The sequence below is a fragment of the Prionailurus bengalensis genome, chromosome C1, assembly GCF_016509475.1.
Source record: "Prionailurus bengalensis isolate Pbe53 chromosome C1, Fcat_Pben_1.1_paternal_pri, whole genome shotgun sequence".
In the NCBI taxonomy this organism is placed as follows: Eukaryota; Metazoa; Chordata; class Mammalia; order Carnivora; family Felidae; genus Prionailurus; species Prionailurus bengalensis.
In genome coordinates this window covers 11367035-11394395 of record NC_057345.1, presented here as the reverse complement: position 1 = coordinate 11394395, position 27361 = coordinate 11367035, and the positions used below count along the sequence as shown (strand labels likewise).

At 51.5% G+C, this 27361-nt stretch overlaps 1 protein-coding gene across 2 annotated transcripts in view; it reads right to left on the bottom strand.

The window, feature by feature from the left end:
• The window catches only part of PLEKHM2 (pleckstrin homology and RUN domain containing M2), a 35904-nt gene extending 19818 nt beyond the window's left edge, over positions 1-16086 (bottom strand). For both annotated transcript variants that reach the window (XM_043573835.1, XM_043573836.1), the window contains exon 1: positions 15361-16086. In XM_043573835.1, coding sequence (XP_043429770.1) covers positions 15361-16071 — 711 coding nt within the window. In that variant the 5' untranslated portion in view covers positions 16072-16086. The remainder of the gene's footprint in view (positions 1-15360) is intronic.
• Positions 16087-27361: the final 11275 nt, after the last annotated feature.

Sequence of the window (27361 nt, the reverse complement as noted above, 5' to 3'; positions counted from 1 at the left end):
GTACAACAGAAAGGGCGCGTAACGCGGCGCTGAAGGGTGGGCGCTCTGGGCAGGAAGCAGGGGTCCGAAGCTTGGCTCTGCTGCTATGGAGCGGCAAACTGCTTGGCAAACTGCTCGACCGTCTAAACTCTCATTTTTTTCCTCTGGGTGGCTCAGTGGGTTAAGCGTCCGACTTCGGCTCAGGTCATGATCTCACCGCTCGTGGGTTCGAGCCCCGCCTCAGGCTCTATGCTGACAGCCCGGAGCCTGGAGCCTCCCTCGGATTCTGGGTCTCCCCCTCTCTCTGCTCCTCCCCTGCTCGTGCTCTCTCTCTCTCTCTCTCAAAAATAAACGTTAAAAAAAATTTTTTTAAACTCTCTTTTTCTCATCTGTAAAATGGGAGAGAGCTGAGCTGTTCCCTATAGCAGCTGCTAGCTCCATGGGACTACATTGAATTAGTTAAAATTAGACACAAGTAACAATTCAGTTCTTCAGTGACACTGGCCACATTTCACACGCTCAACAGCCCGTGCGCGCGGTCAGGGGTTACTGACAGTGCAGGTACAGAACATTTGCCTCCTTGCAAAAGTTCCATCGGGGACGGTGCTAGTTTGGAGGATTGAATGATACAAAGCATGCAAAGAGCTTACCATCCACAGATCCTGGTAAGTAGCAACTGCTCGGTAAACATGAGCCACTCTTATTAAGAGCAATGAACCCGTATTCTTAAACCCGTAACAAACCGCTCAGCTAAACCTAACAGCAGGTACAAATGAGACACAATGAAGCGCTCTGCGCTCCAGAACTACCATTTCCTTCACTGGTTCACCAGCAGGGGGTTCCGAAGCCTACCCTTTAACCACTCTTTTTGTTCTTGTCTTGTTAACGTTTTATTTATTTTTGAGCGAGAGGGCACAAGGTGGGGAGGGGCAGAGAGAGACGGAGACGGAGGGTCCAAAGAGGGCTCCGCGCTGATAGCCGTGAGCCCGACGTGGGGCTCGGACTCAACGAACCGCGAGATCGTGACCTGAGCCGAAGTCGGGCACTCAACCGACTGAGCCACCCAGGTGTCCCTTAACCGCTCTTTTCACAGCATCTTTTGCAGCAGGTTAATAAAGATGTCCCGTGATCTCAGGGGACAAGGTGTTCTCGAATCGACGCTGCAGCCCAGCATGGTTCCTGAGAGGAGCAGGAAGAAAGGGAGAGTCTATGAACCAGTGACGGGAGGACTTTAGGAGCTGTGCCCACAGCTTGACCTCATGCTTTGGGAGTTGGTCAGCAAAGCACGACGCGAAGGTAAACGGCGGAGGTGTTCTCCCTTCACCGTGGAGAGGTCGCAGCCGGTAGCCGCTCACTACGCCGGTAACATCAGCAGGCTCTGGAAGAGCTGGGGAGTGGGAGGGGAGCAAACATCACACAAACAAGGGCGCTAGGGCAACAGAATTTAGGGAATGAGGATAAGGAACACAAGTCAGCCTGGAAGCACAGTCACCAACTGTGTTCCAAACTACTCTTCGGTTCCATGCAATACACCTGCTGCTGGGACTGATGCGGCTCTGTTCAGAGCCACCGTTTACTGAGCGTGCTTATTACGTGCACTAGGAAGGGGAGGGGGTGGATGTCCAGGGGCAGACAACTGGGATTGGAATGTGGGTTCTGCTACTCACTCACTGTGTGACCTTGGGCAAGTGACTTCCCCTCTCTAAAACTCAGTGTCCTCCAGAGCAGATGAACATAAGGGAAGCAAAAATAATCCAAAAACAGGGAGGGGGACAAAACAGAAGAGACTCATAAATACGGAGAACAAACAGAGGGTTCCTGGAGGGCTTGTGGGAGGAGGGATGGGCTAAATGGGGAAGGGGCACTAAGGAATCTACTCCTGAAATCACTGTTGCACTATATGCGAACTAATTTGGATGTAAATTGAACAAATAAATTTTTTTTTTCAAATTAAAAACTCAGTGTCCTCATCTGTGAAATGGACTTAGTGATCCTCCCTATAGGTTGCTGTAGGGGTTTAGATAATATGGACGCTGTCTTTATCAAAGTGACGATGACATACTTTACAAACACTATTTAATTTAGTCATTACAGCGGCTCCATAAAGTAGGTCACAGAGCTAGTCAGTGGCAGAGCCAGACTCTCGATCCAGGTCTTTCCATCTACCCTGGGCTCAAGATCCCTGAATGAATAATGTATATAAAATGTTATGCTCTGATCTAATATGCTGCAGGAGAATGCAAGAAAGAGAAACGCGGTCTCTCGTTTTCAAGCCACAGAACTAAAAAGCCACAGAACTAAAAAGCAATTCTTCTTGGAAGATGAACCACGGAGAAAAGGCAGGGCAGCATGTTTAAGAAGAAAGCTTGCCTATTCTTCTCGCCATCGTTTTGCCCCACACCGGCATCTCCCCAGGAGTGAGGAAGTGTATCATTTGGCTAACCCGCCACCGTTGCCCCGGGTGGAAATGAGAAAGGGTCGGGTTCGAGATCTATTGTGAAGGCGGTGCCCCAAGGATTTACTGATGGATTAGATACGGGGTATGAGAGAAAGGAAGGTGCCAGGATGATTCTAAGGGTTTTGGTCTGAGCAACTGAATGGCGACGCCGTTTCCAGGTCAGGTGGAACAGTGCTGTGGACATGGTAAGCTCGAAGCACCTATCAGATATCTAGGTGGTGATGTCAAGGAGACAGGTGTATAAATGGGTCTGGAGCTCAGGGAGTGGTATTTCAAGCCGTGGGATGGACGAGGTCACCCTGGGAGTGCAGGAGGACCAGCACTGAGCACTGAGCCCGGGCCCTCCAATGGGAGACCAGGGGTTCTCGCCCAACCTGCACAACAAAACCACTAGGGGAAGGCAGGTGAATCCTAATGTCCAGGCGCCTTCCCAGATCAATTAAAGCAGAAACTCTGGAGGTGGAGCCCAGGAACCAGTATTTTTAAAACGCTCCCCAGGTTATTCTAATGCCCAGCCCGGGCTGAGGGGCACTGCTTTAGACTGAGAAGGTACAGCCAATGAGGCAGGTCGAAAATCTGGACAGTGTGCGCTCCAGAAGCCAAGCGAAGAAAGTTTCCAAAGGGAGGGAATGATCCCTTCATCAGGGTCATAGTCCCACAAAAAGGGAGGTGCTGGGAAACCCAGCGAAGGCAATATGAGAGAAGGGATGGGGACAAAAGCCCGAGAGAAGTCGTCCAGGAGAGGTCAAGTTTATTTGGATCCCGTTTCCGGCAAAGGAGGCATTTTTAAAATGACATTGATGAGGCAATTAGAGCTTAAAAACTTCATAGTTATTTGATGATATTATGGAAAAATTATTAAAACTTTTAAGGTGTGATAGCGGTATCAGGTTATGTGAGAAAAGAATCCTTACCTTTGAGCAATGTTTACTGAAAAATTTACGGATGTCTGGATCAGGCAGGGCGCCTGGGTGGCTCAGTAAGTTGAGTGTCTGACTCTCGGCTTTGGCTCAGGTCATGATCTCACCATTCGTGAGATCGAGCCCCACGCCGGGCTTTGCACTGAGAGTGCGGAGCCTGCGTGGGATTCTCTCTCTCTGCCCCTCCTCTGCTCGTCGCGTGCTCTCTCTCAAAGTAAATAAAAATAAACAAAAATAACAGAGGAGTACGCTGTCACAAAATAGCCCATGGGATGGTAAGCGCTTTCCATGGACTTCAGTATACCATACTGCCTAGTCTGGGTTCGAAGAAAGAGAGAGGGGAAGAGAAAGGAGGAAGGGAGGGAGGAGAGGAGACAATAATACAGAAAACTCCTTTGACCGGTTTTGCCGAAAGAGTGGCAAAGAAATGGAGGTGGAGTAAAGGAGTCGAGGCCTTGAACAGGAAAGACAGGATGGCACCCACCACCCCAGGGGAGGGTGGTGCTGATGGGAAGCCAGACGCAGTGGGCAGGTGTGCTTGAAGGTGGCAGGACCAACCGTTCCCATCAAAGGGGAACATCAAAACTAAGCAAGGTCAGCTGAGAACGAAGAGAGGGACTAAGATTTAAAGTAATTTTTTTAAAGCCACGGTCTCCCTAAAGTCCTTTAAGTCAGGCATGTTCCCAGACCACGCCCTGGATTCCCTGCTTCTGATTCTGGAGGTGTGCGCAGGCCCGGGGAGCGCTGGGCTCAGCCCAGCCACTCTCTCAAAGCCAGGATACGGTGCTCCCTGCGGAGCACCCTGGGAAGACCGGCCATCACGAGACCGTGCCAGACCCCGTGGCTGCTGGGAAATGTGGGTGGCACACTCCAGCAGGCCGAGAAATGCCTGACTCGGGGCATTTTAATTCGGGTTAGTCCCACTCCCTGCTCTGCGTGGCAGCCGGCTTTCTTTGTCTCCTCGCTCTCTTATAGACACACAACTGAGAAACAATTTCTAGTTCTGTGGTTGGCACCAAGAAACCCTTCCAGAACTGGTTCCTAATAGGTTAACTCAAAGGTAGCCATGAAAGATTACAAATGACCAAAGGAAAATAAGACGGTTACAGGTGCCTTTCTCTCTCTGTCAGTCCGCACCAAGGTGGCCGAGATGCCCCGGAGCAAACAGATGGGAGGTCTGGAATCTAACTGCTACCTACTCACAGGCTGTACGGGGCAGGGCAGCGGGAGGGCTGGGGGAGGGTCCCCCATCCCCTATTTACAGAGCTGGATAAGAATCCCTGCCCCAACAAGGGTAGGAGAGTCCACAAGGTGGGACAGACACAGGGCTGTGAACGTGTCTTTGGGAACTGCCTGACCATGCGGGGCTCCCTGCCGGGCCTGCTCCCTCCCTGCTTAGCACACAGAGCACAGGAGAATCTGGTTCCTCTGCTCCCCAGGCAACAGCAGCCGCCCTGTGGGCTCCATGGAGACCAGGTATATTTAGACCACAGAATGTTTAGAACAGCCTCGGCAGTCCAGGAGGTGGAGATCCAAAAGCAGGAAAATCCCACGGAGCGAAGCGTGGACGGATACCTGACTTCAACTCACCTCTTTTATAAATGAAATCCATGATGGCCCTGGTTACATGAGCTCGACTCAAACTCTGAGCCCCCTGAGCTGCAGGGCCACCTGATCCCCGAGCTGCCTCTCACCTGATGCTGTTGCGGGTGCGCTTTGGGCGAGGGACGAGTCTTAAGGAAAACGAGAGGGCACTGCCTGCCTCGCCTTTGGAATTCTATTTACAGTGTGACCACTGCCGGGTCAAAGTGGCCCTGTGGCCCTCTCAGACACCGGCTCTTCTTTCCAAGGCAGAAACTCAGAGGAAAGGCCGAGGTCAAGCCATGTGCTACCGCTTATTACCCACCTTTGGTGTTGGGGTGCCCCTAAGCCTTGATGCCTGAACTCCCCCGGGAGAGGGACCCCACGAGGGTTCATCCCCAGCAGAGACCACTGAAGAAGAGGTGGTGGGGTTAGAACCACCCAATGCCCCCCCCGGGGAGTCCCACGCTGGTCTCGCATGAGCATTTTGCACTGGCTGCAGGCACAGACTCATGGATTTGAAGAGAAGGCTCATCCTGCATTCCCTCAAAAATAAACCAGCAAACACGCAAACAAGGCAGGCAAACTGGAGTCTTGTAAGTCTCAGCAAAACTTCTTAAGAATAATAATGCCCGATCCAAGGAATGGAAGGCCAGGGCCGACAGCTTCTCTGTGCGGAATCTCCACTGGAGTCTAAGGCAAGGCTGGTCCTGGCCAGGCTGAAGAATTTTGGAACCCAAGGGTGCAAGCACCCGTAGAAATCACCTGGTTACACGGCAGAGTTTCCTGGGGGCTTCCATGGTTGGGGGGGGGGGGGTGCTGGTCCGAGGGAGGCTGTCAGTGAATCAAAGTTTGACTACCATACACGCGGAAGATCAGAAGAATCGTCTCTCAGCCAGAATCCTCATTCTGTCGGCAGGGAGATCGGGGCCCAGGGAGGCGAAGACACTTCCTGCCCCTCCAGGCCAGGTGAGCTCAGACATCCCGCTAGTAGCTGTTCCTGGAGCCCCTTCTGCTTCCCTCCCACCTGAGGATAAAGCGACTCTCGGGAGTACCTGCCCTAACCGTCTGGAAGCGCTCATCCCAATGTCCTACTGAGGAAGGCAGGGCAGTAAGGGGCCCGGGGCCATTCCCAGGGCTCTGCAGAATGGGAGTTAGGGGTCTGGGGACAACGTCAGGAAGGTCTTAAGTGCCTCCCTCCTAGACAACATGAGTGTGTGAACAGAGGCTCTGGCCCTCCGCGTGTTGAACACTCCACCAACCCCAGGCAACCGCAGAGCTTCTGATTCACTCTCCTGATTTGAAAATCCCTAACCTGAGATCCCACCCCACCTTAGCCTGAAAACTACTTCATTCCCAATGACCGTCAGTTACAATTAGATTATAGAACCAGAGAACCGGCAAATGCTACGTAAGGAGCCAGAGATCCTGCAGTTCAGAAATGATCAGCCTGATTTCTTGGGGGGCATGAGAAACACTGTCCTTCTGCCAATGCCCCTGCCCAGGAAGAGCTTGTGCCCGGGCTGGGTGCCATCCTAGGACTGACTGGCCCCACACGGAGGGTCACCACGAAGGGTGTGCTGTTTGTTTGCCGCAAGCGTGCACTGTTTCTTGAGCAAGATGAGTGAAATCAATGCTTCTTAACCATTTATTTGCTACTAAATACGCCCAATTATACCGCTTCCTTTCCCACTACCCAAGTCGCTGCTCATTAGCCCCTTTGCTGGAGAGTTGGCGAGCTCTCTGCTTTATTGGCAGCTCATGGAAAGATATGCAGGGGGGAAAAGCTAAAAAAAGCAGGTACTTGAATTCTGCGGATTCCTTTTTTTTTTTTTACTGCTTTCTTTGGGGTGTTGAAACAGTGAACAGAAGGCGACTGGCCTTGTTAGGCACAGATCTTTTGGGTAATTTGATGAAATATGGTTTCCAAAAGAAGGTAAATGCTTCTCTTTCCTAGGGGAGGAGTGTCCGAGCCCCCAGGTACTATAATTGTTCTGCCTCTCAACACCGCACCGGGCGCGACTGCTTGTGGCGGGTGGGACTGAGGACTCCTTTCAAAGTAGGGACCGAAATGGGAGGAGTCTCTGCTAAGAGGTCGCTAGGCAAACACCACTAGAAGCCAACCAATGGCCAGAAAGATCACGCGGCACACACTTTGACCACTGGGATGGAGCTGGGGACCTGTGTTCTCAGGGCTCCACGGTCGGGCCAGGGTCGTCAGGACACTGACGTGTGGCACACTGGCAGGAAGAAGGGAGTTTCTCAAAGCCTCCGTTCAGTTAGTCTTTCAAAGCCTGGGGGCGCCCCCTGGCCCTGCATTCATCTTTCACTTCCCCTTTCCTCTGCTGTACCTGCAACACGACCTCACGAACGCGTCCCTCACCCGACAGCCATTTTGTGGCTACGGAAAATGGCACCAAGTCACTGTCGAAATCAAAACACGAGGTTTTGAGGACACTGGGGGGACCTGTGCCTCCATCCCATGGTCCGTGCAATACAGTCAGAGACGAGGGGCTGGAAACGTCAATACAGGGTCAAGAGGGATGACAACAACTCCATGGACGACAAATCTGTAATGACTATTAAAGGGCAGCCATTGTGATTTGTTGACTGGCTGTCTTCTCTTCTACAGTGGCAGCCCCAGGGAGCAGGGGTTTGGTGGGTTCTCGTCACTGCCGGATCCTAGTGACTGGAAGAGCACCCAGCACGTCACGGTCACTCAGCAATTATTTGTTCAACGGACACGTGCTCTTAAGGAGGACTGAGAGGGTGGCTTGATCATCTGTTATAGTTTCAAGACAGACATCATGGGGATGGAAAAGGCCCAGAGAAACGAAAAGAGCAACAGCCAGAAACATGGTTCGAACCCAGCTCTGCTCTTTATGAGCCTCACAAGCCTGGCAAGTTCCTTCTCTACGCCTCATCTCCCACAGGTATGAGATAGGGCCCGTGGCCTATCCTGCAAGTTTGTCGTCAGCCTGACTGAGGAAATGCGTGTAATGGGCAGGTGCTGAAGAAACTCAATGGAGGGACTCCTCTGGGATCATTACCCCGCTGCCTCCTATACACTTGGGCATTTCGTGCCTCGGCAGTCTGTGACACCCAAAATAAAGAACCCGGGGAGAAAGCGTGAACAGAGGTTGACTACTTACTTAAGTCTGGAGATTTTTGTGGATTTCAAGTCTACGTTAGTCCCTTTCTCGTTCTCATAGGTTACCAGGTTTCTCAGAATCTGTGAGTCCCAACTCTTTAAGACAGCGAATCATGGGAGAGAAGTGTTTCTAGGAAACTAATACTTCCTTATGTATTTCTTTTTTTTTTTAATTTTTTTTAACATTTATTTTTGAGAGAAAGAGACAGAGCATGAGGGGGAGAGGGACAGAGAGAGAGGGAGACACAGAATCTGAAGCAGGCTCCAGGTTCTGAGCTGTCAGCACAGAGCCCGACGCGGGGCTCAAACTCACAAACCGTGAGGTCATGACCTGAGCTGAAGTCAGACGCTCAACCGACTGAGCCCCTCAGGCACCCCACCTTATGTATTTCTATAATGCTTGTAAAGCATTCAAGAAAAGGGGGGAAAGATACATTACAAACACACAAAATAGGGAAGAATGGGTACGTGTCAGGGCCAGCTGCTCTGCTAGCAAGACAGAGCGGGCATCCTCGGGACCCTGGATAACCACAATAACCAATAGACCAACGACATGAGCTTTCAGACAGGGGACTGAGCTCCAGACAAAGGGACTCTCCCACAAATGGTCCTTGTCCTCCTGCCTCCAGGGGAAGTTCTAGGATGTTCACACCTTAAGCGCGCAGCAGTAAGCTACAGGGCTGGAAAGGAAAGTTCCCCCAAACCAACCGGCCCCGCTGCCTCGTTCAGACTCCCACGGAGGAGAGCCAGGGGCCCGGACACGGCTGCTCTACACTGCTAGGTACTTCCAGGTCCCAACCTCAGACACCTGCTTCGTGGTTTCTCAGCAAGCCCTCCCCCACCACCCCGGAGAAGAGCCCCATTGCTTTCCTCGGACCTAAGAGCACCGCCAGCTTCAGTGGCATCATCCTCCTGCCATGGTGGCGAATCCTGATGCTCGAGGTGAGCACCAAGGACTCGAGGGGGAGATCGACCCACCCCAGAGCCCCACGGTACCTACAAGTGGCAGCCTTTTTCCTGCAGCATCCATGCTCCAAATACTGCCCCTTGCCTTCCACGTTCAAACCTGTCTTGACCGCTCCACGTTGGTTTTCAGACCAAACGTTTCTGCTGGCTAGCAGCAGATTTTCAGTTTTGCTGGCAATTTCTCGTCACACTGGGCTCCAGCTGGATGAGCTCCGAGGGGGACCCGCAGGAGTCACCACCCCTCCAGCTGAACTCCAGAGTGTTAGCCGTACCACAGAGTGACAACACAGCCACTGCTGTAGCCCCCAACTCAACAGGGGGCCGGCTGCTGCCACATGGCCACCTGGCTTCTGTCCAACCCCGGGTGCAGGTGAGTTTCTGCCCGGCCTCCAATCATCCAACGGGGCTTTCAGTCTGGATGGGCCTCACGCTAGAGCCAAGAGCTAAGAGCCAAGAGCCAAAAGCCACGGAGAAAGAGAGGGCCCGGGGTGTTCTTTGATGGGATGGAGAGACCCACAATGTCACAAGACTTCAAACAGAAACCTAATGTTAGAGACGCATTTTGTAGAAGGAAAACCATATCTTAAAACTGAAAAGACAAAAAAAAACAATTAAAAGAAAGGGGCAAGGGGGCGCCTGGCTGGCTCAGTCAAAAGACCATGCAACTCTTGATCTTGGGGTGGTGAGTTCGAGCCCCGTGTTGGGTGTAGAGATTACTCAAATAAAAAAAAAATAAAAAACACTGGATGGGCAGGGCTCAGAAAAGGCCGTCCCAGCATCTAGTGCTGGGTGTGGGTGGGGTCACTCAAAGGGTCGGGAGCATGCTTCTGTGGTTCCTGCTTGGGGGCCTGCGGGTCCCTCCCTGGATAGCCTCCGTCCTGGGAGAGAGGAAAGGAGCCCAGAACAGCTACTGCCAACATCAGGACACACGCAGGGGAAGAGGCAGGAGAAGCAGCCCGACCCCGAGCACTTCAGTTTATAAAATGTGTGTGTGGATACTATTTTATTTGGATCTCTGCCCCAGCGACTCGGGTCACTGGGGATTTTCAGAACGCTTCAGATTTTTTTTTTTTAATTTTTTTTTTTTCAACATTTATTTATTTTTGGGACAGAGAGAGACAGAGCATGAACGGGGGTGGGGCAGAGAGAGAGGGAGACACAGAATCGGAAACAGGCTCCAGGCTCTGAGCCATCAGCCCAGAGCCTGACGCGGGGCTCGAACTCCTGGACCGCGAGACCGTGACCTGGCTGAAGTCGGATGCTCAACCGACTGCGCCACCCAGGCGCCCCAGAACGCTTCAGATTTTTAAACTCTTAAGAGTTTTTCCACGAAGCCTGAGAGAACAAAACTATTGATTGAAACCCAATGGTCAGTATACCTCCCACATGTATCTACACACAAGGACCTCTCTAGAAATCAGCTGCCCTAGCTAATTTTTAACGTGCTGGCACATCTAACCCATTTGAAGGGTGGGGAAACTGGGGAGAAAAAGCCCACCACCCTCACCAGCCTTTCAGCTGCACCCGGGCTAGGCCCCGGGCTGGGAGACCCCTGCTCGCGGTGCCTGGCCAGAAACACAACCTCACTCGGGACCTAAACCGGAGGGACAGCGTGTGTGCCCAAACTGAGGTGGGCGGGAGACCTATGTTGTCCCAGATGAGGGAAAGTTGGGATGACCCAGGAGTGTTCATTCCCTGGAAGGTTACTTTATTAAAGTCCATTTATTCACCCTGTTTAAGGAAAGCAGAATTGAGGCTGAGGAGACAGAGAACGGGGGGCACTTACTTTTTATTTTACATATTTCTGAGCTCTTTGTGTGTTTTAAAAGTTTATTTAGTTTGAGAGAGAGTGCAAGCAGGGGAAGCGCAGAGAGAGCGAGAGAATCCCAAGCAGGCTCTGTGCTCTCAGTGCAGGGCCCCACATGGGGCTCGATCCCACGAACCGTTAAGATCATGACCTGAGCTGAAATCCAGATGCTTAACCAACTGAGCCACCCAGGGACCCCTCTTTTTGTGCTTATTAAAAACAACTGTTCGGGGCGCCTGGGTGGCGCAGTCGGTTAGGCGTCCGACTTCAGCCAGGTCACGGTCTCGCGGTCTGGGAGTTCGAGCCCCGCGTCGGGCTCTGGGCTGATGGCTCGGAGCCTGGAGCCTGTTTCCGATTCTGTGTCTCCCTCTCTCTCTGCCCCTCCCCCGTTCATGCTCTGTCTCTCTCTGTCCCAAAAATAAAAAACGTTGAAAAAAAATTAAAAAAAAAACAACTGTTCATTTTCTTAGAATGCTCTCTCATTCTCTAACCCTAGTCAGTGTCCCTTATTGGATGCGACATCACCTCCTTAGGTCAGTCTTCTCCGGTCACCTCCTCTATGGCAAATTCCACTGCCAATTCTGTATCCTGCCTAATGCCTTCAGACCACTAATCACGACCTGGAATCCTCTTTGCAATGGTTTGTCTATTGAACCATCAACTTGCCTCTCTCCCAGAAGTATCCACTCCATGGATCTTATCTGCCTTGCTCCCTGCTACCCTCCTAGGGCCTGGGACCCTGGGGACTTCTGGGGGACACCCAGTAAATATTTTTGAAAAACCAAATACATGGACACATGTTGGGATCTACGAATGTCCATACTGATTCCACGGGCCTGGTGTAACACACAGAAACACAGTTATAATCGAGATTTGATTAACTGTAGGACCGGTCCCACCGATTTCTCCAAAAGCGACCCCTAGCCTACCCTGAGGAAGGCTTTCTACGTGCGCACGCACGCACGCAGCCTGCTTTGGCAAATAAAGGTTTATCGAGTTACTCTCATATACGGACGGATTGTCTGTGGTTGCTCTTGAGCTACAAGGGCAGCGCTGAGTAGTTGCAACAAAGACCACGTGGGCTGAAAATATTTACTACCTGGCATTTTATGAAAAAGTTTGACACACCCCGGGCGGGAAGAAACAGAGAAGCGTAGTCCGAGACACTGGCTGCAAATCCCACGGGAGCGAACTGCAGCGTTCACATAGACACCTGCTAGTGGTAAGGGTAGCTAGTATTTTAGGGAGGCCTTGTCATGAGCCACGTATTGTGCTCAGTGATTGAAGTGTATTATCTCCTGTGATTCAATTCTCACGACAACACTCTGGGGGAGTCCTGACTGCTGAGGCTCCTGGAGGTCTGATAATTTGCCAGGGTCAAGGAGGTCAGTGCCAAAGCCAGAACTCAAACCCAGACCAACCAACGCACAGACTGTTGGGGGACAGAGGCTGCTTCTTACTCACGCTGCACATGTATGCATCAGACACTCAGGCTTCTCAAAAACAAAAAACTCTCATGGAAACCACTGCCTTCCCTCCCCTGGAGTAGATGCTATCTAGTAGAACCACATGCCAATTCAAAATGCCAACTCTGTCTTTGACTCGGACATCTCTCCATTAACGAATCAGCAACTGCAGGCTTTATTATCTGCACCGGGGATGTTTCTGCCTTCTCTCCCTTTCCAGAACACGTGGAGCTTGCTTTTCATTGTTACTATTTTCCTTTAACTGCGCCGTTAAACTCTGGAATTCTCTCTAACCCCCAGAAACCCTGCCTTCATATCAAAACACAGGTTCGCCTGGATCCAGGCGGGATAACAGCTATGTCACTGTCAGTATGACAGTGCATATTCTTGACCACGAAACCTAGGTGTCAGAAGAACTGAGCTCAACAACACTGCTTGGGGCCAGTGGCTACACCTGGAGGTGTAGTTTCTGGGAGAGGAACAAGGGCGGGGGGGGGGGGGGCTTCTGGATGATGGTTATGCTCTGTTTCTCAATCTAGGTGTTGGATATGTGGATATGTTCATGTTGTGTGAACTCATTCAGCTGCACCCTTAGGAGTGTAAGTATATGCTATTTTCTGTAGCTATGCTCTATTTTGATAAAAAGTTCTACAATGCCCTCTGCAAACATAATAATACACAACGGATCTTTTTTGCAGAAATACACATCTCATTTGCTTCATGCAACATCCTTATAAAAGGATCAGCAAGCCCATTTTGCGGGACCTTTGGGAGGTGCTGAGGTCACGAGCCCTCACGCAGGGGATTAATGCCCTAATAACAGAGACCCAGCTCCCTTCGGCTTCCCCCACGTGGGGACACAGGGAGAAGTGAGCACCCCGCAATCGGAAGGGGGCCCTCACCAGAACGCAGCCACGTTTTCAGGCTTCCAGCATCCGGAACTGTGACAAAGAAATGTCTGTCGTTTATAAGCCACCCAGTCTATGGTAATTTGCTATGGCAGCCCAAACAGGCTAAGACAGCTTACTAAGACTGGCTTGAGCGCCCTGCTAACCACTCTGTAGATACGCTCTCATTCTATAGATATTCTCTTCACAACAACCCTAACTTTATCCCTGCTTTATAGATGAGAAAAATGAGGCATGGAGAGGTCAAGGAACGTACCTAAGGTTAGACGGTTACTCATAGGCAGGCCAGGGGTTCAGCCCAGACAGCCCCACTCCAGAACCCACGTTCTTAACTGTGATGCTAGTCACGCCTTTGGTTGGCTTTCCAGTTTCTAGTGTGGGTCTTCCACCTTCGGGCATGCGTCGCGGCTCAATAAAACGCTCTTGTCCAACGCGTACAGGAACAAGAATCTCAACAAGTGCACCCACCTCCTTCATGGACGGCAGCCTGATTCACAGAGTGAATCTCCATGCCACACACATGACAGGGTCCATGCCGGCCCCCTTTCTACCCAGGACTTCCCCATTCGTTTGTTGGAAATCCAGAGACCGAGCGCTTGGCCCACCAGAAGCCACAGAGGCCCAGATTAGGTTAGAAACCCCAAAGGTCGGGGCGCCGGGTGGCCCAGTTGGTTGAGCTTCCGGCTTCCGCTCAGGTCACGATCTCCCGGTCTGTGAGTCGGAGCCCCGTGTCGGGGCTCTGTGCTGACAGCTCGGAGCCTGGAGCCTGCTTTGGATTCTGTATCACCCTCTCTCTCTGACCCTCCCCCGTTCATGCTCTGTCTCTCAAATAAATAAACATTAAAAAAAAAAAAAAAAAAAAGAAACCCCAAAGGTCTTCCTTTGTCTTCCATGACGAAAGATCTATCGCTTTTTAATAAAGTATTTGCTTACCCCGCACTCTTTGAGTAAGCGAAAACTATACCCCGACTGCATTAGCAAAGCTCGGGCAAAGTAAATATAACTCCTGTTGGATGTCTGCAATGTTCCTTTCAGTTGTGCTTTTAGAGGAACATTTCAGGGAGAGCACTTTGAATTCACTTTTCTTTTAAGCCACATCGATCTCCATGAAAGGTAAAATTGCTTACCTATGTTACTTTTGAGGAATTTAAGTGTCCTGTAATGGGGGGGGCTATTTAAATACAATCGTTGATTTCATCAATTGTCTTCATTTTGGTTTGTTGAACTAAAATAATCTGATGAACGAACCTTTCCTCCCTCCAACCCCCCAAATCATTCCTCGTTTCCGAGACTATCAGGTGAGCCAGGAACTCAAATTAGGGGGGAAAAAAATCCAACCACCTTCTTCGAATGACTGTCAATTCAGGTTTGGTGTTAAGAGGACAGGACCCTGCTGACTTCCTCACACAGGCAGTGACATAGGCTTCCTAAGTAGTATTTTTTCCTACGGGCAGCCTGGGCAGCGATGTCTACCGCACGGAGCCCCCACGCAGCAGGGTGCCCGTGCGTGCCACCAAGTTCCGCGGGTCACCCTCCAAACCGCAATCCCCTGGCACTTGGGGTCCTCGGGCCCAACCCTGAAACGAGCCTCTTCGCACTGCCATCCTTGAGCAAGACGAGGCAAGGAACTTCCCAGGACCGGAGGCAACGTCGCCCTGAACCCAGAACCGGGAGGAGGGGAGGCTGCTTATGCCCGGCCGCCGCGCCCCGAGGTGCCAGCCCCGGGAGGCCCCGCAGACCTGCGCTGCGGGGCGGCGTGGGGGGGTGGGGGAGGAGGGGGACCGGCGTGTCGCGGCCCCGCGGAGTGACGCAGGGAGGGCCCCCTCGGCCGGTGGCAGCTCTGGGGGATGCTGACCTCAACTTTGTTCTTTAAAAATAGCTGGGAGGCCGCGGCGCTCACGTGAGCGGCCCCCGCTTCCCCGGCACCCGCCCGGGGCTCCCGGCGGCTCCCGGGGTCGCACAGGGGGCAGGGCGGTGTCCCCGAGCCCCCGGGGACAGGACGGACACCCCCCCCCGGCCCCGCGGAGGGGGGAGGGGAGCAGGGGGCGCCGGGTGGGGTCGGGGCGTGGGGCTGGGGGTGGCGGCGGGGGGTCGGCCGGGCCGCGGGGAGCGGGCCGCGCTCACCTTCTTCACCGACAGCGAGATGTTCTCCAGGATCCGGTCCTTCACCTCCCGCGGCTCCATGGCGCCGCCGCCCCCGCCGCCGCCGCCGCCCCGCCGCCGCCGCTTCCCGCGCCGGGGGCCCGGGGCCGCCGCCAACCGCTGCCGCCGGCCGTGCGGGGGCTCCGTCGTGCCGGCCGCGGGGCCCGGCGCCCGCCGCCCGGCCCTCGCCTCGCCCGGCCCCTCGCTCCGCCGCGGCCAGGCGGCTCCGGAGCGCGGCCGGCGGGGAAGAGGCCGCGGGCTGTGCGCGGCGGCGGCGGCGGCGACGGCGGCGGCGGCGGCAGGAACTGATGTCAGGCGGGGCGGCGCCAAGGCCGGCGGCCGGGCTGGGGCGCCCGCGCCCGGAGACCCGCCGGACCCCGCGTCCGCGTCCCCGGGCCCGCAGCCCCTCCGGCCGGGGTCGCCCGGGACCCCCGCAGACCCCGGGCCCCCGCGCCCCGGCCCTTGTCGGCTCACAGCCCCTCGGGCCAGGGTCCGCGGGAGCCCCTTAACCCCGGGGACCCCCGGGTCCCCGCAGACCTTGGGCCCCCCGCCCTGCCCTTGCCGGCCCACGGACCCAGGTCTCCCGGCCCTCCCCAGCGACCCCGAGCCCCTCCACCCCCTCCGGCCGGGGCCCGCGGAGCCCCCCACAGATCTCGGGGATCCGGACAAGCCGCCCCCGCCGGCCAGCGACATCCCTCAGCCCACAGACCCCACCTGGACCCTCTCTTTCCTCGGCCCAGAGGCCCCTGCCATGCCTGGGGTCGTGAGACCCCCTCCCCCTCGCCCCCCCCTCACTCCAGAGACCCAGGGCCCCTGGCTTCCGGCAGCCTGGAGACCCGGGCACCCCCACCTCGACCTACCCAGAGATCCCCCCCACCCACCCTCTGGCCCTCTCTGGCTGCCCTGGCCCTCACCCGCCCCTAGAAGCCAGTCCGTCTCCTCAGTTCCCCACCCTCACGCCCAGTCCTAAATTTTAAGGCCATTTCAGGTCCCGGGTGCTCCTCCCCACCAACAAAACACACCCTCCGCACTTCCCCTTCTGTCCCAACACCCACTCTGATTCTTACCCACAGCCCATTGATTGCTACCCATATCCCAGCTCTCCTTCGGTGGGGTCACATACCCTGGGGGCCCCAACTGCCTCCGCCCTGAAACCCACCCTAACAATTCCCCTCATCCCCCCAATTCCCCATCTCTTAAAGCCACCCACACTTAGAGTTCTCAGTCTCCTACCTGGCTCACTTAGCTCATTTGGTCTCCAAATAAACATACCCTGATGCATCCATTAGTCCCGCCTTTTCATTCTTTTCATTTCTTTTTTTTTTAAGTCAACATATTGGGGCACCTGGTTGACGTTCCACTCTTGATTTCCGCTCGGGTCACGATCCCAGGCTCGTGGATCATGCCCGGTGTCCGGCTCCATGCTGAGCTTGCAGCCTGCTTGGGATTGTCTGTCTTCCTCTCCCTCTGCCCCTCTTCCCTGCTTGTGCTCGCTCGCTCTCTCTCTTTCTCTCGAACAAAAAAAGTCAATCTATATCCTTTTTTGTCTCACTTTATGAAACTGAGATATAATTGACAAATAACATTAGTTTCAGGTCTACAACATAATGATTTGATATTTGTATGTTGTGGAATGATCAGCACCCTCTTTATTTGAAGACACCCCAATTCTCAACTTCAGCTCCCTATATTTTCCCTCTTTGTCCGGGCATACCTTTCTCAGCCTCCCAAACCTGGTCTCCCCAGCACAGATGCAAAGCACTGATTCTACAGCTTATCCTAAATGGACCCCTCCCCATACACAACCAAAAGTTCCCTCTCCATCCCTCAGTTTCCCCAGGAGAGATCCAAGATGGTGGTAGTTATGTTTTTGTTGTTGCCTTTTTGTTTTTTGTTTTAGTATTTCATTCTTTTTTCCATTTTTTAACGTTTTTATTTATTTTTGAGAGACAGAGACAGAGAACGAGCAGGGGAGGGACAGAGAGAGAGGGAGACACAGAATCTGAAGCAGGCTCCAGGTTCTACGCTATCAGCACAGAACCCGACACGGGGCTCGAGCTCACGAACTGTGAGATCATGACCCGAGCCATAGCCAGTCACCTAACCGACTGAGCCACCCAGGCACCCCTTTAATGTTTTATTTTTAAGTCATCTCTACCCCCAACGTGGTGCTTGAACTTACAACCCCAAGATCAACAGTCTCATGGTCCACCAACCTAGCCAGCCAGGAGCCCATTGATTTTTCTGTCACTGAATAAGGGGACATAATTACATGTCAAGAAAATGAAAGAGAACTACTTGAGAAACTGCATTCTATTACCACTTCAGGATCTAGGTCAAGAGTTCTTCATACTAATGACGATGATGACGATGAGTAATGAGTACTGACTACGTGCCATGCGCTGAACTAAGTGCTTTACCTACATTCGTCTCCTGTATTCTCACACAACAACCCCTGTACAGATGATGGGAACCGTTCGCATCCTGAGTCAAAGTGCCCTTTACATTTCTTCGTACTGTTCTAGCAGGTGGTCCTGTAGGGGCTTGGTCTACCCCTTTAGGAAAAGAAGTCAATCTCTCGGCTGAAGGCATTTCTTATTAGCCCTGAGCTCAGAAAAACAGGCGAGAACAGTCTCCGTGGAGCTGAGCTCAGATAGAATGTCAGGTGGAGAAGACGTTACAGTTGCTGGGCAGGTAGAGAAAAGGCTGAGAACAGAGGACTCATTACTTTGAATGAAGAAAGAAACAGTCATGTGTCCAAATGTGTTGGTGGCAAGTAGGAGGGAAACTGCTTGAATGACCAGGCTAATAACCTTGGGGTGAGCTCCCGACCAGATCCAACTCTGGCTCATGAGAATCCACTGAGCCCAGAGTGGAACCAGTTAACTTTGTGATTCTCCCCTGCTGTTAAATAATAAGACGTCTTCTGGGCAGCAGCATCTGCTGGACGCCACCTTCCTATAAATGGCTACTCGCAGCTTGGGCATGGCTGCGTGATGGCTTCCACGGATGTGTTTATTGCTTGGCTATATACCTGTGATGGCATTTCTGCCATGTTGTTTACATCTTCATACTTTGGGGGATGGTCACATTCAACTTCTTACAACATTCGTTAGAAACTTACCGAAGGTCTGCATGGGTAAGCGGGTGGGAGAAGAGAGGCACATTTCAGTCTTACAAGACTTCTTGCAGGAACAGGAAGGGGCCGAGGGCGTGTTCACGCGCAGATAATTGCCCCAGGCCCAGAACTCGAATATGGAATTCACCCTTGCCTGTCAAAAACAAGGCAACTCAGGGGCGCCTGGGTGGCTCAGTCGGTTAAGCGTCCGACTTCGGCTCAGGTCATGATCTCACGGTTCGTGGGTTCGAGCCCCGCATCGGGCTCTGGGCTGACTGCTCGGAGCCTGGAGCCTGTTTCGGATTCTGTATCTCCCTCTCTCTCTGCCCCTCCCCCTCTCTGTCTCAAAAATAAATAAACATTAAAAAAATTTAAAAAAAACAACAACAAGGCAACTCAGGGGGCACCTGGCTTGCTCAAAAGGTACAGCATGTGACTCTTGATCTTGAGGTTGTGAGTTCGAGCCCCCTGTTGGGTGTAGAGATTATCTAAAGAAAAAACCAGGAGCGCCTGGGTGGCTCAGTTGGTTAAGCATCTGACTTCAGCTCAGGTGATGATCTTGTGGTTCGTGAGTTCGAGCCCCAGCTCAGGCTCTCTGCTGTCAGCACGGAGCCCATTTGGGATCCTCTGTCTCCCTCTCTCTCTCTTCCCCTCCCTACCCCTCACTACCTCTCTAAAAAAGAACTAAACATTAAAAAAAAAAACTCAGAAAAAAAAATTAAATACCCCAGGATGCCTATCAATCTTGTTATAGGGAGTCATTGAAGCTCCTTCATTTATTGCACAAGACTGCTGATCATGTGGAAAGTGCATGAGACTCTGAGGCATGAGGAGTTGAGACGCTCAGTTGACTCATGCTAAGGCCTCGGGCAAATCACTCCGTCTTAGTTTCCAAATCAGTGTCACAGGAAAGATGACTTTCTTCTTCTTCTTCTTTTAAATATCGTCCTGACCTCCCAACTGCACAATCCATCAGGCGAGGGATGAAGTTGGGAAAGAAGGCACATCACAGAAAGCCCACAGACTTGGCCACCAGCTCGTCTTTACTCTTCTTTCCAAAGATGTGCGCTGCCTCAGAGAGGAAAAAGATAGGAAAAAAGTCTGGCAGCTTTATCCTGCCACATCCTTGAAAGGTCATTGGACTGGATCATTTACAAAAGGTTTTTTTTTAATGTTTATTTATTTTTGAGAGACAGAGAGCGTGAGGGGGGTTGGGGCAGAGAGAGAGAGAGGGACACAGAATCCGAAGCAGGCTCCAGGCTCTGAGCTGTCAGCACAGAGCCCAACACGGGGCTCAAACTCACGGACCACACCACGAGATCATCACCCGAGCTGAAGTCAGAAGCTTAACCAACAGAGCCACCCAGGTGCCCCATTGGACTGGCTCATTTAAAACAAACAAACAGGGACACGTGGGTGGCTCAGTTAAGTGTCTAACTTTGATTTCAGCTCAGGTCAAGATCTCACAGTTCATGCCCTGGAACCCCGCCTCAGGCTCTGGGCTGACAACACGGAGCCTGCTAGGTATTCTGTCTCCCTCTCTCTCTGCCCCTCCCCTGCTTGCTCTCTCTAAGAATTTTTTTTTTTTTTAAAGCAGGGGTGGGCAGGGGGATGGATGGGTTAAATGGGTGATGGGTATTAAGGAGGGCATTTGTGATGAACACTGGGTGTTGTTTGGAAGCGCTGAATCATCAAACTCTACACCTGAAATAAATATTACACTGGAATGTGAACTAACTGGAATGTGTTTTATTTATTTATTTATTTATTTATTTATTTATTTATTGAGAGAGAGAGAGAGAGAGAGAGAGAGAGAGAGCCAGAGCGTGAGCAGGGGAGGGGCAGAGAGAGAGGGAGACACAGAATCCAAAGCAGACTCCAGGCTCCGAGCTGTCAGCCCAGAGCCCGAGGTGGGGCTCGAACTCACGAACCATGAGATCATGACCTGAGCCAAAGCTGGACGCTAAGCCGACAGAACCACCCAGGAGCCCCCAAACTAAGTGGAATTTAGATAAAAACTTGGTGGGGGGGAAGATGGAGGGTGGTTTAAGTGACTATTTCCTCCCTGGCTCCTCAACTCAAGGCAAATATATTCGTGTTTCTAGAGGAGGGAGTAAATATTTCCTTGGTCATCAGGCTTGTGAAGCTGAGTCCCTGAGAGGGGAGATTGGAGGGGCTGGGGGTACATCACAGCAAGCCTCAGGTTCCTATGCTTTAACTCTGGCACCCACAAGTGCAGACGATCTAGAGATCTAGGACTGGGTAAAAAAGCAGGGGAGGGGCAGAGAGAGAGGGAAAGAGAGAATTCCAAGCAGGCTCCAAGCTGTCAGTGCAGAGCCTGAAGTGGGACTCAGTTTCACAAACCATGAAATCATGACCCGAGCCAAAATAAAGAGTTGGATGCTCACCCCCAGGTGCCCCTAAAGATTTCATTTTTAAGTCATTTCCACATCCATGTGGGGCTCAAATTCACAACCCTAAGATCAAGAGTTGCAGGTCCCACCAACTGAGCCAGCCAGGTGTGCCCAGGTGATTTTATTTGAAAATGTTGAACATCCAGGGGACCTGGCTGGCTCAGTTGTGAGAGCGTGTGACTCTTGATTTGGAGGCTGTGTGTTTGAGCTCCATGTTGGGTGTGGAGATTGCTAAAAATAATAATAATCTATTTTTTTTTAATGTCGAGGGGCACCTGGGTGGCTCAGTCGGTTGAGTGACCAACTCTCAATTTCGGCTCAGGTCATGGTCCCAGGGGCGTGGGCTTGAACCCTGTGTCGGACTCTATGCTGAGCAGGGAGCCTGCCTGAGATTCTCTTGCTCCTTCAGCCCTACTCCCCTACTTACCCTCTCTCTCTAAAATAAATTTTTTTTAATTAAAAAATTTTAGGGGCGCCTGGGTGGCTCAGTCGGTTAAGCGTCCGACTTCAGCTAGGTCACGATCTCGCGGTCCGTGAGTTCGAGCCCCGCGTCAGGCTCTGGGCTGATGACTCGGAGCCTGGAGCCTGTTTCCGATTCTGTGTCTCCCTCTCTCTCTGCCCCTCCCCCGTTCATGCTCTGTCTCTCTCTGTCCCAAAAATAAATAAAAACGTTGAAAAAAAAATTAAAAAAAAAAATTTTTTTAAATGTTGAACATCCAGTTCCTTCCTCATCACTGTCCAGTCAGCAAGACAGTTTGGTGAAAATTGGGAAGTCATTCCACCTCCTAGTTTATTTTTTTTTAAGTTTGTTTATTTTTGAGAGAGAGAGAGAGAGAGAGAGAGAGCGAGCAGGGGAGGGGCAGAAAGAGGGGAAGAGAGAGGATCCCTGACGGTGCAGAGCCCCATGTGGGGCTTGATCTCCCGAATCTTGAGATCGTGACGTGAGCCGAAATCAACAATTGGACGCTTAACCAGCTGAGTCGCCCGGCCGCCCCAACTTCCCAACTTCAACGCCTCCATATCTTCATGTCACGGCATCTGGAAGGACATCCGGACTCTTCTCTGGCCTCCAAGGTCACAGCTGATTGGTCCAGCCTCTCTCCCTGACTCATCTCCCAAGCCCTCGGCTGGTGCGCGCCGGGACCTGTGCCAGCCCTTGTGCCGTCCTAGTGCGTTCACACCTGAGGACCTGTGCAGGGATGCTCTTCCCCAGTGTGGCAGAGGCCGCCCAGCTATTCGCCAAAATCCGCTCTCTCCACAGTGACAGCGTCGTAGCCAGGCCCAGGGCCAGATTACGTCCTCCTCTGTAGTGGGCACAGCTATCCCATCAAGTTCTCTCTAACGGAACATGAATAGAAATAAAGTGATCGACTTCTCGGCTGGGCTTCTGAGCAAGGAGTACTCCTTCTCCGTGCTGTTTCTTCTTCCACCAGGTAAGATGAAGCACAGAGGAGGTCACACTTATGAGATGTAAAGAGCATGGTTCCGGGGTGCCTGGGTGGTTCAGTCGGTTAAGAGTCCGACTTCGGCTCGGGTCATGATCTCGCGGTTCGTGGGTTAGAGCCCCGCGTCGGGCTCTGGACTGACAGCTCAGGGCCTGGAGCCCGCTTCGGATCCTGTGTCTCCCTCTCTCTCTGCCCCTCCCCTGCTCATGCTCTGTCTCTCTCTGTGTGTCAAAAATGAGTAAACATTAAAAATAATTTAAAAAAAAATAAAAATAATTTTTTTAATAAAAAAATTTTTTTTACAGTTCATTTATTTTTGATACAGTCAGAGCGCAAGTCAGGGAGGGGCAGAGAGAGAGGGAGACACAGGATCCGAAGCGGGCTCCAGGCTCTGAGCCGTCAGCACAGAGCCCGACGCGGGGCTCGAACCCACGAGCCGAGAGATCATGACCCGAGCCGAAGTCGGACGCTCAACCAAATGAGCCACCCAGGCGCCCCTAAATTTTTTTTTTTTACATATAATAAATGTTAGCTTCTCAGAAGACCTTTCTCCTTGATTATTCAACACTAAGGAGTCTCTAGTCCCTTCCAACATAGAAATCTACTCAATTTTTGTTGTAGGGTTTATTACTACCTGTCATGTTCTTATTGGCGTCACTCCTCAAAGACACTGCTATGGTATAAGCTCCCTGGGACTCTATGTCTTTGCTCAGTTCATGCGATGATGTATTCACAGCATCAACTCTGTGTCTGGCACATGATACTCAATGTTTGTTGAATTAATGTCTTCTGCTTAATTTTTTAAAGTTATTTATTTTATTGTGACAGAGATTGAGCACGAGTGAGTGAGGGGCAGAGAGAGAAAGGGAGAGAGAGAATCCGGGCTTAAGCTCACCCAACGCGGGGCTCAACCTCACGAACCGCGAGATCGTGACCCGAGCCAAAGCCAGATGCTTAACTGACTGAGCCACCCAGGCGCCCCACCTTCTGCTTAATTTTTAATCCAATAGGGATGCAAAAAACGTTTGTAGCTGGCCGTAGGAATAAAAGGATGGAAGAGAAGTGGGACCCAACATAAAGTCACTTCTCTTTACACCTGATTTGGGCTTTTCCATTCTAGGAAGGTAAAGGATGGGACAGTATAGTCAAAGCCTACACAACCATCAGCTGAGGGGTGCTGTTTGCCTATGTCCCAGATTAGTTGTCTATGTGGGTATGATAAAAAGTACTGCTTCAGGGCATCTGGCCGGCCCAGTCTGAAAAGCATTCGATTCTTGATCTCGGGATCATGAGTTCAAGCCCCACACTGGGTGTAGAGATTACTTAAAAAAAAAAAAAAAAAAAAAAAAAAAGTCCTCTTTCAAAATCTGTGCTAAACTCAAACTCAGCAGTCATCCTAGGCTAGAATTCCTAAGCCTGCAAACTGACCTCGGTGGCCTGGCCCAGTTTCAGGCCCAGTTCTGCTATGTCACTCCACTTACGGGACAGCCCCTCGGGGCCTTTGAGATGAGAAATCGCAGCAGCATGATGGCGCCCATGGACTTACTATCCGCTCTGCATCAGGCACCGCTCTAGGCACTGGGGATACAGCGGTGAGAAGGACAGGCATCAATCCCTACCCTCCCGCAGTTTCTTTCTGACGGAGAGAAAGGAAGTAGACAAGAAGCGAAATGCAAGGATGTTAGGCTGTGGTTAGTGCCTCGGAGAAGAAAGGGAAATGACACGGAAGGGGGTGGGTGGGTGGCTTCAATTTCAGATCAGGTAGCCAGAGAAGGCCTTTGCGGAGGTGAGAGTTGCGGAAAGACCTGAAGGAAGTGAGAGAAAAAGCCACGAAGGTGTCGGAGGAAAGAGCATTCCAGACTGAGACAGCAAATCCAAAGGCTCGAGGGCGAGAAAGAGCTCAAGGAATAGGGAGGTCAGGGTGGCTCAGAAGACGAGTGAGGAGGGGAAGGAGGCAGGAGAGGAGGGTGGAGAGGTGGGTAGGAGGCCTTGGAGACATCGTAAGGACTTTCAGCTTTTATCCGAGTGGGAAGGGGCCCCACTGAAGGGTTTTAAGGAGAGGTGCGGGCTGGCTGTTGTGTTAAGGAAGAACAGAATGCAGGTGGACAGGAAGACCCACTGGGGTAACCCAGGCGAGAGGTGAGGGGTCCTGGGACCGGGGTTCTAGAAACGATGGGATTTTGAATATGTTTTTTTCGGATGGATTGGATGTAGGTTGAGAAAGAAGAGCCAAGGTTTTGGAGTGAGCAACCGGAAGGATGATGTTGCCATTGACTTCTCGGGGAAAACGGAGAGGAGCAGGTGTGGGGTGTGGGTGGAGTATTTCCAGCACAGGGCTCTGTGATTTCAGATACCTGGAGTCTAAAAGGGAAAATGTCGGCTTTTAGTAACTCCCTAGGAGGAACCAAACCACTCTCTCTTTTTTTTTTTAATTTTTAAAAAATGTTTTCTTTATTTTTGAGACAGAGACAGAGTGTGAGCGGGTGAGGGGCAGAGAGAGAGGGAGACACAGAATCAGAAGCAGGCTCCAGGCTCCGAGCTGTCAGCACAGACCCCGATGCGGGGCTCGAACTCCCCAACTGTGAGATCACGACCTGAGCTGAAGTCAGACACCCAACCGACCGAGCCACCCAACTACCCCGTTTTTTGTTTTCATAAAGATGTAGTGAATTCCCCTTTCTCTGTGCCAAGGACCCATAATTCTTTCTGCTAGTAACTAATTATGTCTCACATTTTGTATCACTCTATAACCATTTTCAAATGGTTATCAAAAGATTGAGATCTGAAGAATGGCAACATAATTCTTACCTCCAACTAGAAGTAGCCTTTGCTGTCATCATTCTTATTAGACAGGCAAGGATGGTCACAGGATAAGGGAGGGGATTTGTCTAAGCTCCTCCCTATATATACCAGCTGGTCCAGGTCCATTGAAATCTTCTCAAGACCCCACAATACAAACCATAGACAAAGCAATGACTCCACATTGGCCAACCCCTCAAAGGTGTTTCCAAGTTACTCACTAATCTCAAAATCATTAATCTTATGTTACTTTAACATTTTTTTGTAAAAAATTAAACATACGGCATTTACAAGCTTTAGGATAGAAAAGAGATCGTCCTGCAACCCTCAACAAGTAATTGACTCTCAGTAGTTCAGAATGAGGGGTCTCAATTTGTGAATATGTAATTGGGAGTCAAGGCGAGACTCTGTCCCCTGAGCAGACATTAGAAGGTGGATATTCTTTCCGAGACAAAAACTGGGCTAGTTAATCTCTTATCGCGCACAGAGCTAGTCTAGGTTTCCGTCTCTTTCAGCTAGGTGTGGCCAGTTACGTGGTTTTCATCGATTGTGTGTAGGGAGGGACAGGTACCATTTCCAGGTCTGGCCTGTAAAAACCACTTGAGCTCGACTCTCTCTTCTATCATCTTCCAATTGAATGTAGACCAGGGCAACCTTGGAAGCAGGGCGAAAATGGCAGAGATGCTGAAAGCCTGTTTCCTGAATGACAGTGTGAAGAGCCCTCCTGCCTCCACTGACTTGGATGTTAGTTAAGGAGAAACAAGGTTCTATTGTGTTAAGCTACTTACATTTGGGTTATGTTACAGCGGTTAGCCTATCCTGATACAGAAATTGGTACTGAAATGGGATAGTCACCATAAAAACCCAAAAGACCCTGTCTTGGTGGTCAGGAAGCAAACTGATGTAGGGAGGCTAGAAAAATAGGAGACCTTTAAAATTCAGTGGCAAAACATCTACTGAAACTCTCCTGTGGCAGCTTGGATGGGTGACTACATTAACTACATAGCCCGAAGTTCAGGTCTACGAGGAAGGGTTGAAAACTCATGTTTGTGTGTTGATTTTTACACTATGAGAAAGACCAAAGTTTCGGAAAGAACTGGCTTGTCGCAAGCCGAACTGGAAAGGAATAGAGCTAAGAACTTTGGGGCCTTGAATGCAAGGTTGTATAAGGAAATGAAGTCATGCTTGAGGACTGTGTACACGAAAGAACTCTTGAGTGTGGTTACTGGTAACGGAGGATTGACTGGAGCAGATAATCAGAAGGCCACTGTGACGGAGGACATTGTTTTGCCAAAGAAACCACAAATCCGGAGTTCAAAAGCCACAGCCTCTCTTCCAAGCCTTCAGACCAACCCCCAGTGCTCTAGACTTTTGCCAACAGTAAGCTAAGAGAGCTGTGTAGCTCCCAAGGAAGGTAGAGACCTAGCACCTGCTTCCGATGGGACCCTGGACAACGGATACGGGAGTTCCTTGGAGTTTTAAGCAGAGGAGTTTCCCCAACCCCTTCACAAGGGTTGCACTTCCTGTTCTCTGTTCTGTTAAGGGATTTGCTAATGCGGTTTATTCTGTCCCTGCACCCCAAGGTGCAGGAGCAAGATAACTTATCTCAAGTTCAGTTTGCTAAACAATAAAAAGCCACAATCAAGACCTGAAGGAGGGCAGGGGATCACAGGGGATTCTGGACTGAAGTCAGCTGAGTACCTGGATAGTATATGGAGCCATCTCCTTGGGGGGTGTTAGGTAGTGGTTGAAACACTGCTAGATGACCCTAACTGTACTCGTCGCGTTGGGCACGTAAGTAGATTGTATTTCACAGCCTCCCTTGCGCTTTGGTATGGCCGTCTGGACACCAAGCCAGGGAAACGGATACAGGAGTGATTGCACCACTTCCAGGCCTGGTAGAGAAACTTCCACGAACAACCCTCATTCTCTTCTCCCGTCAGTGGATGCTGATATCCAAGGTAATCTTGGAAGTCATATGTTGAAGAGGTCAGAACCCTGGCAGCCTAGGACCCTGCATGACGGATTGCGTGGGGCAGAGCCACATCTGGCTCTTGGAACCGCCCAACTTCTGGTAACTGCATTTCGCATTCTCAAATTCCTTACGTGACACAATGAATAATACTAGCTAACACCTAATGAGCACTTAGTAGGTGCCAGGTACTGTTCTGAAAAGTATTAACTCATTTAATCCCGACAACCACCCA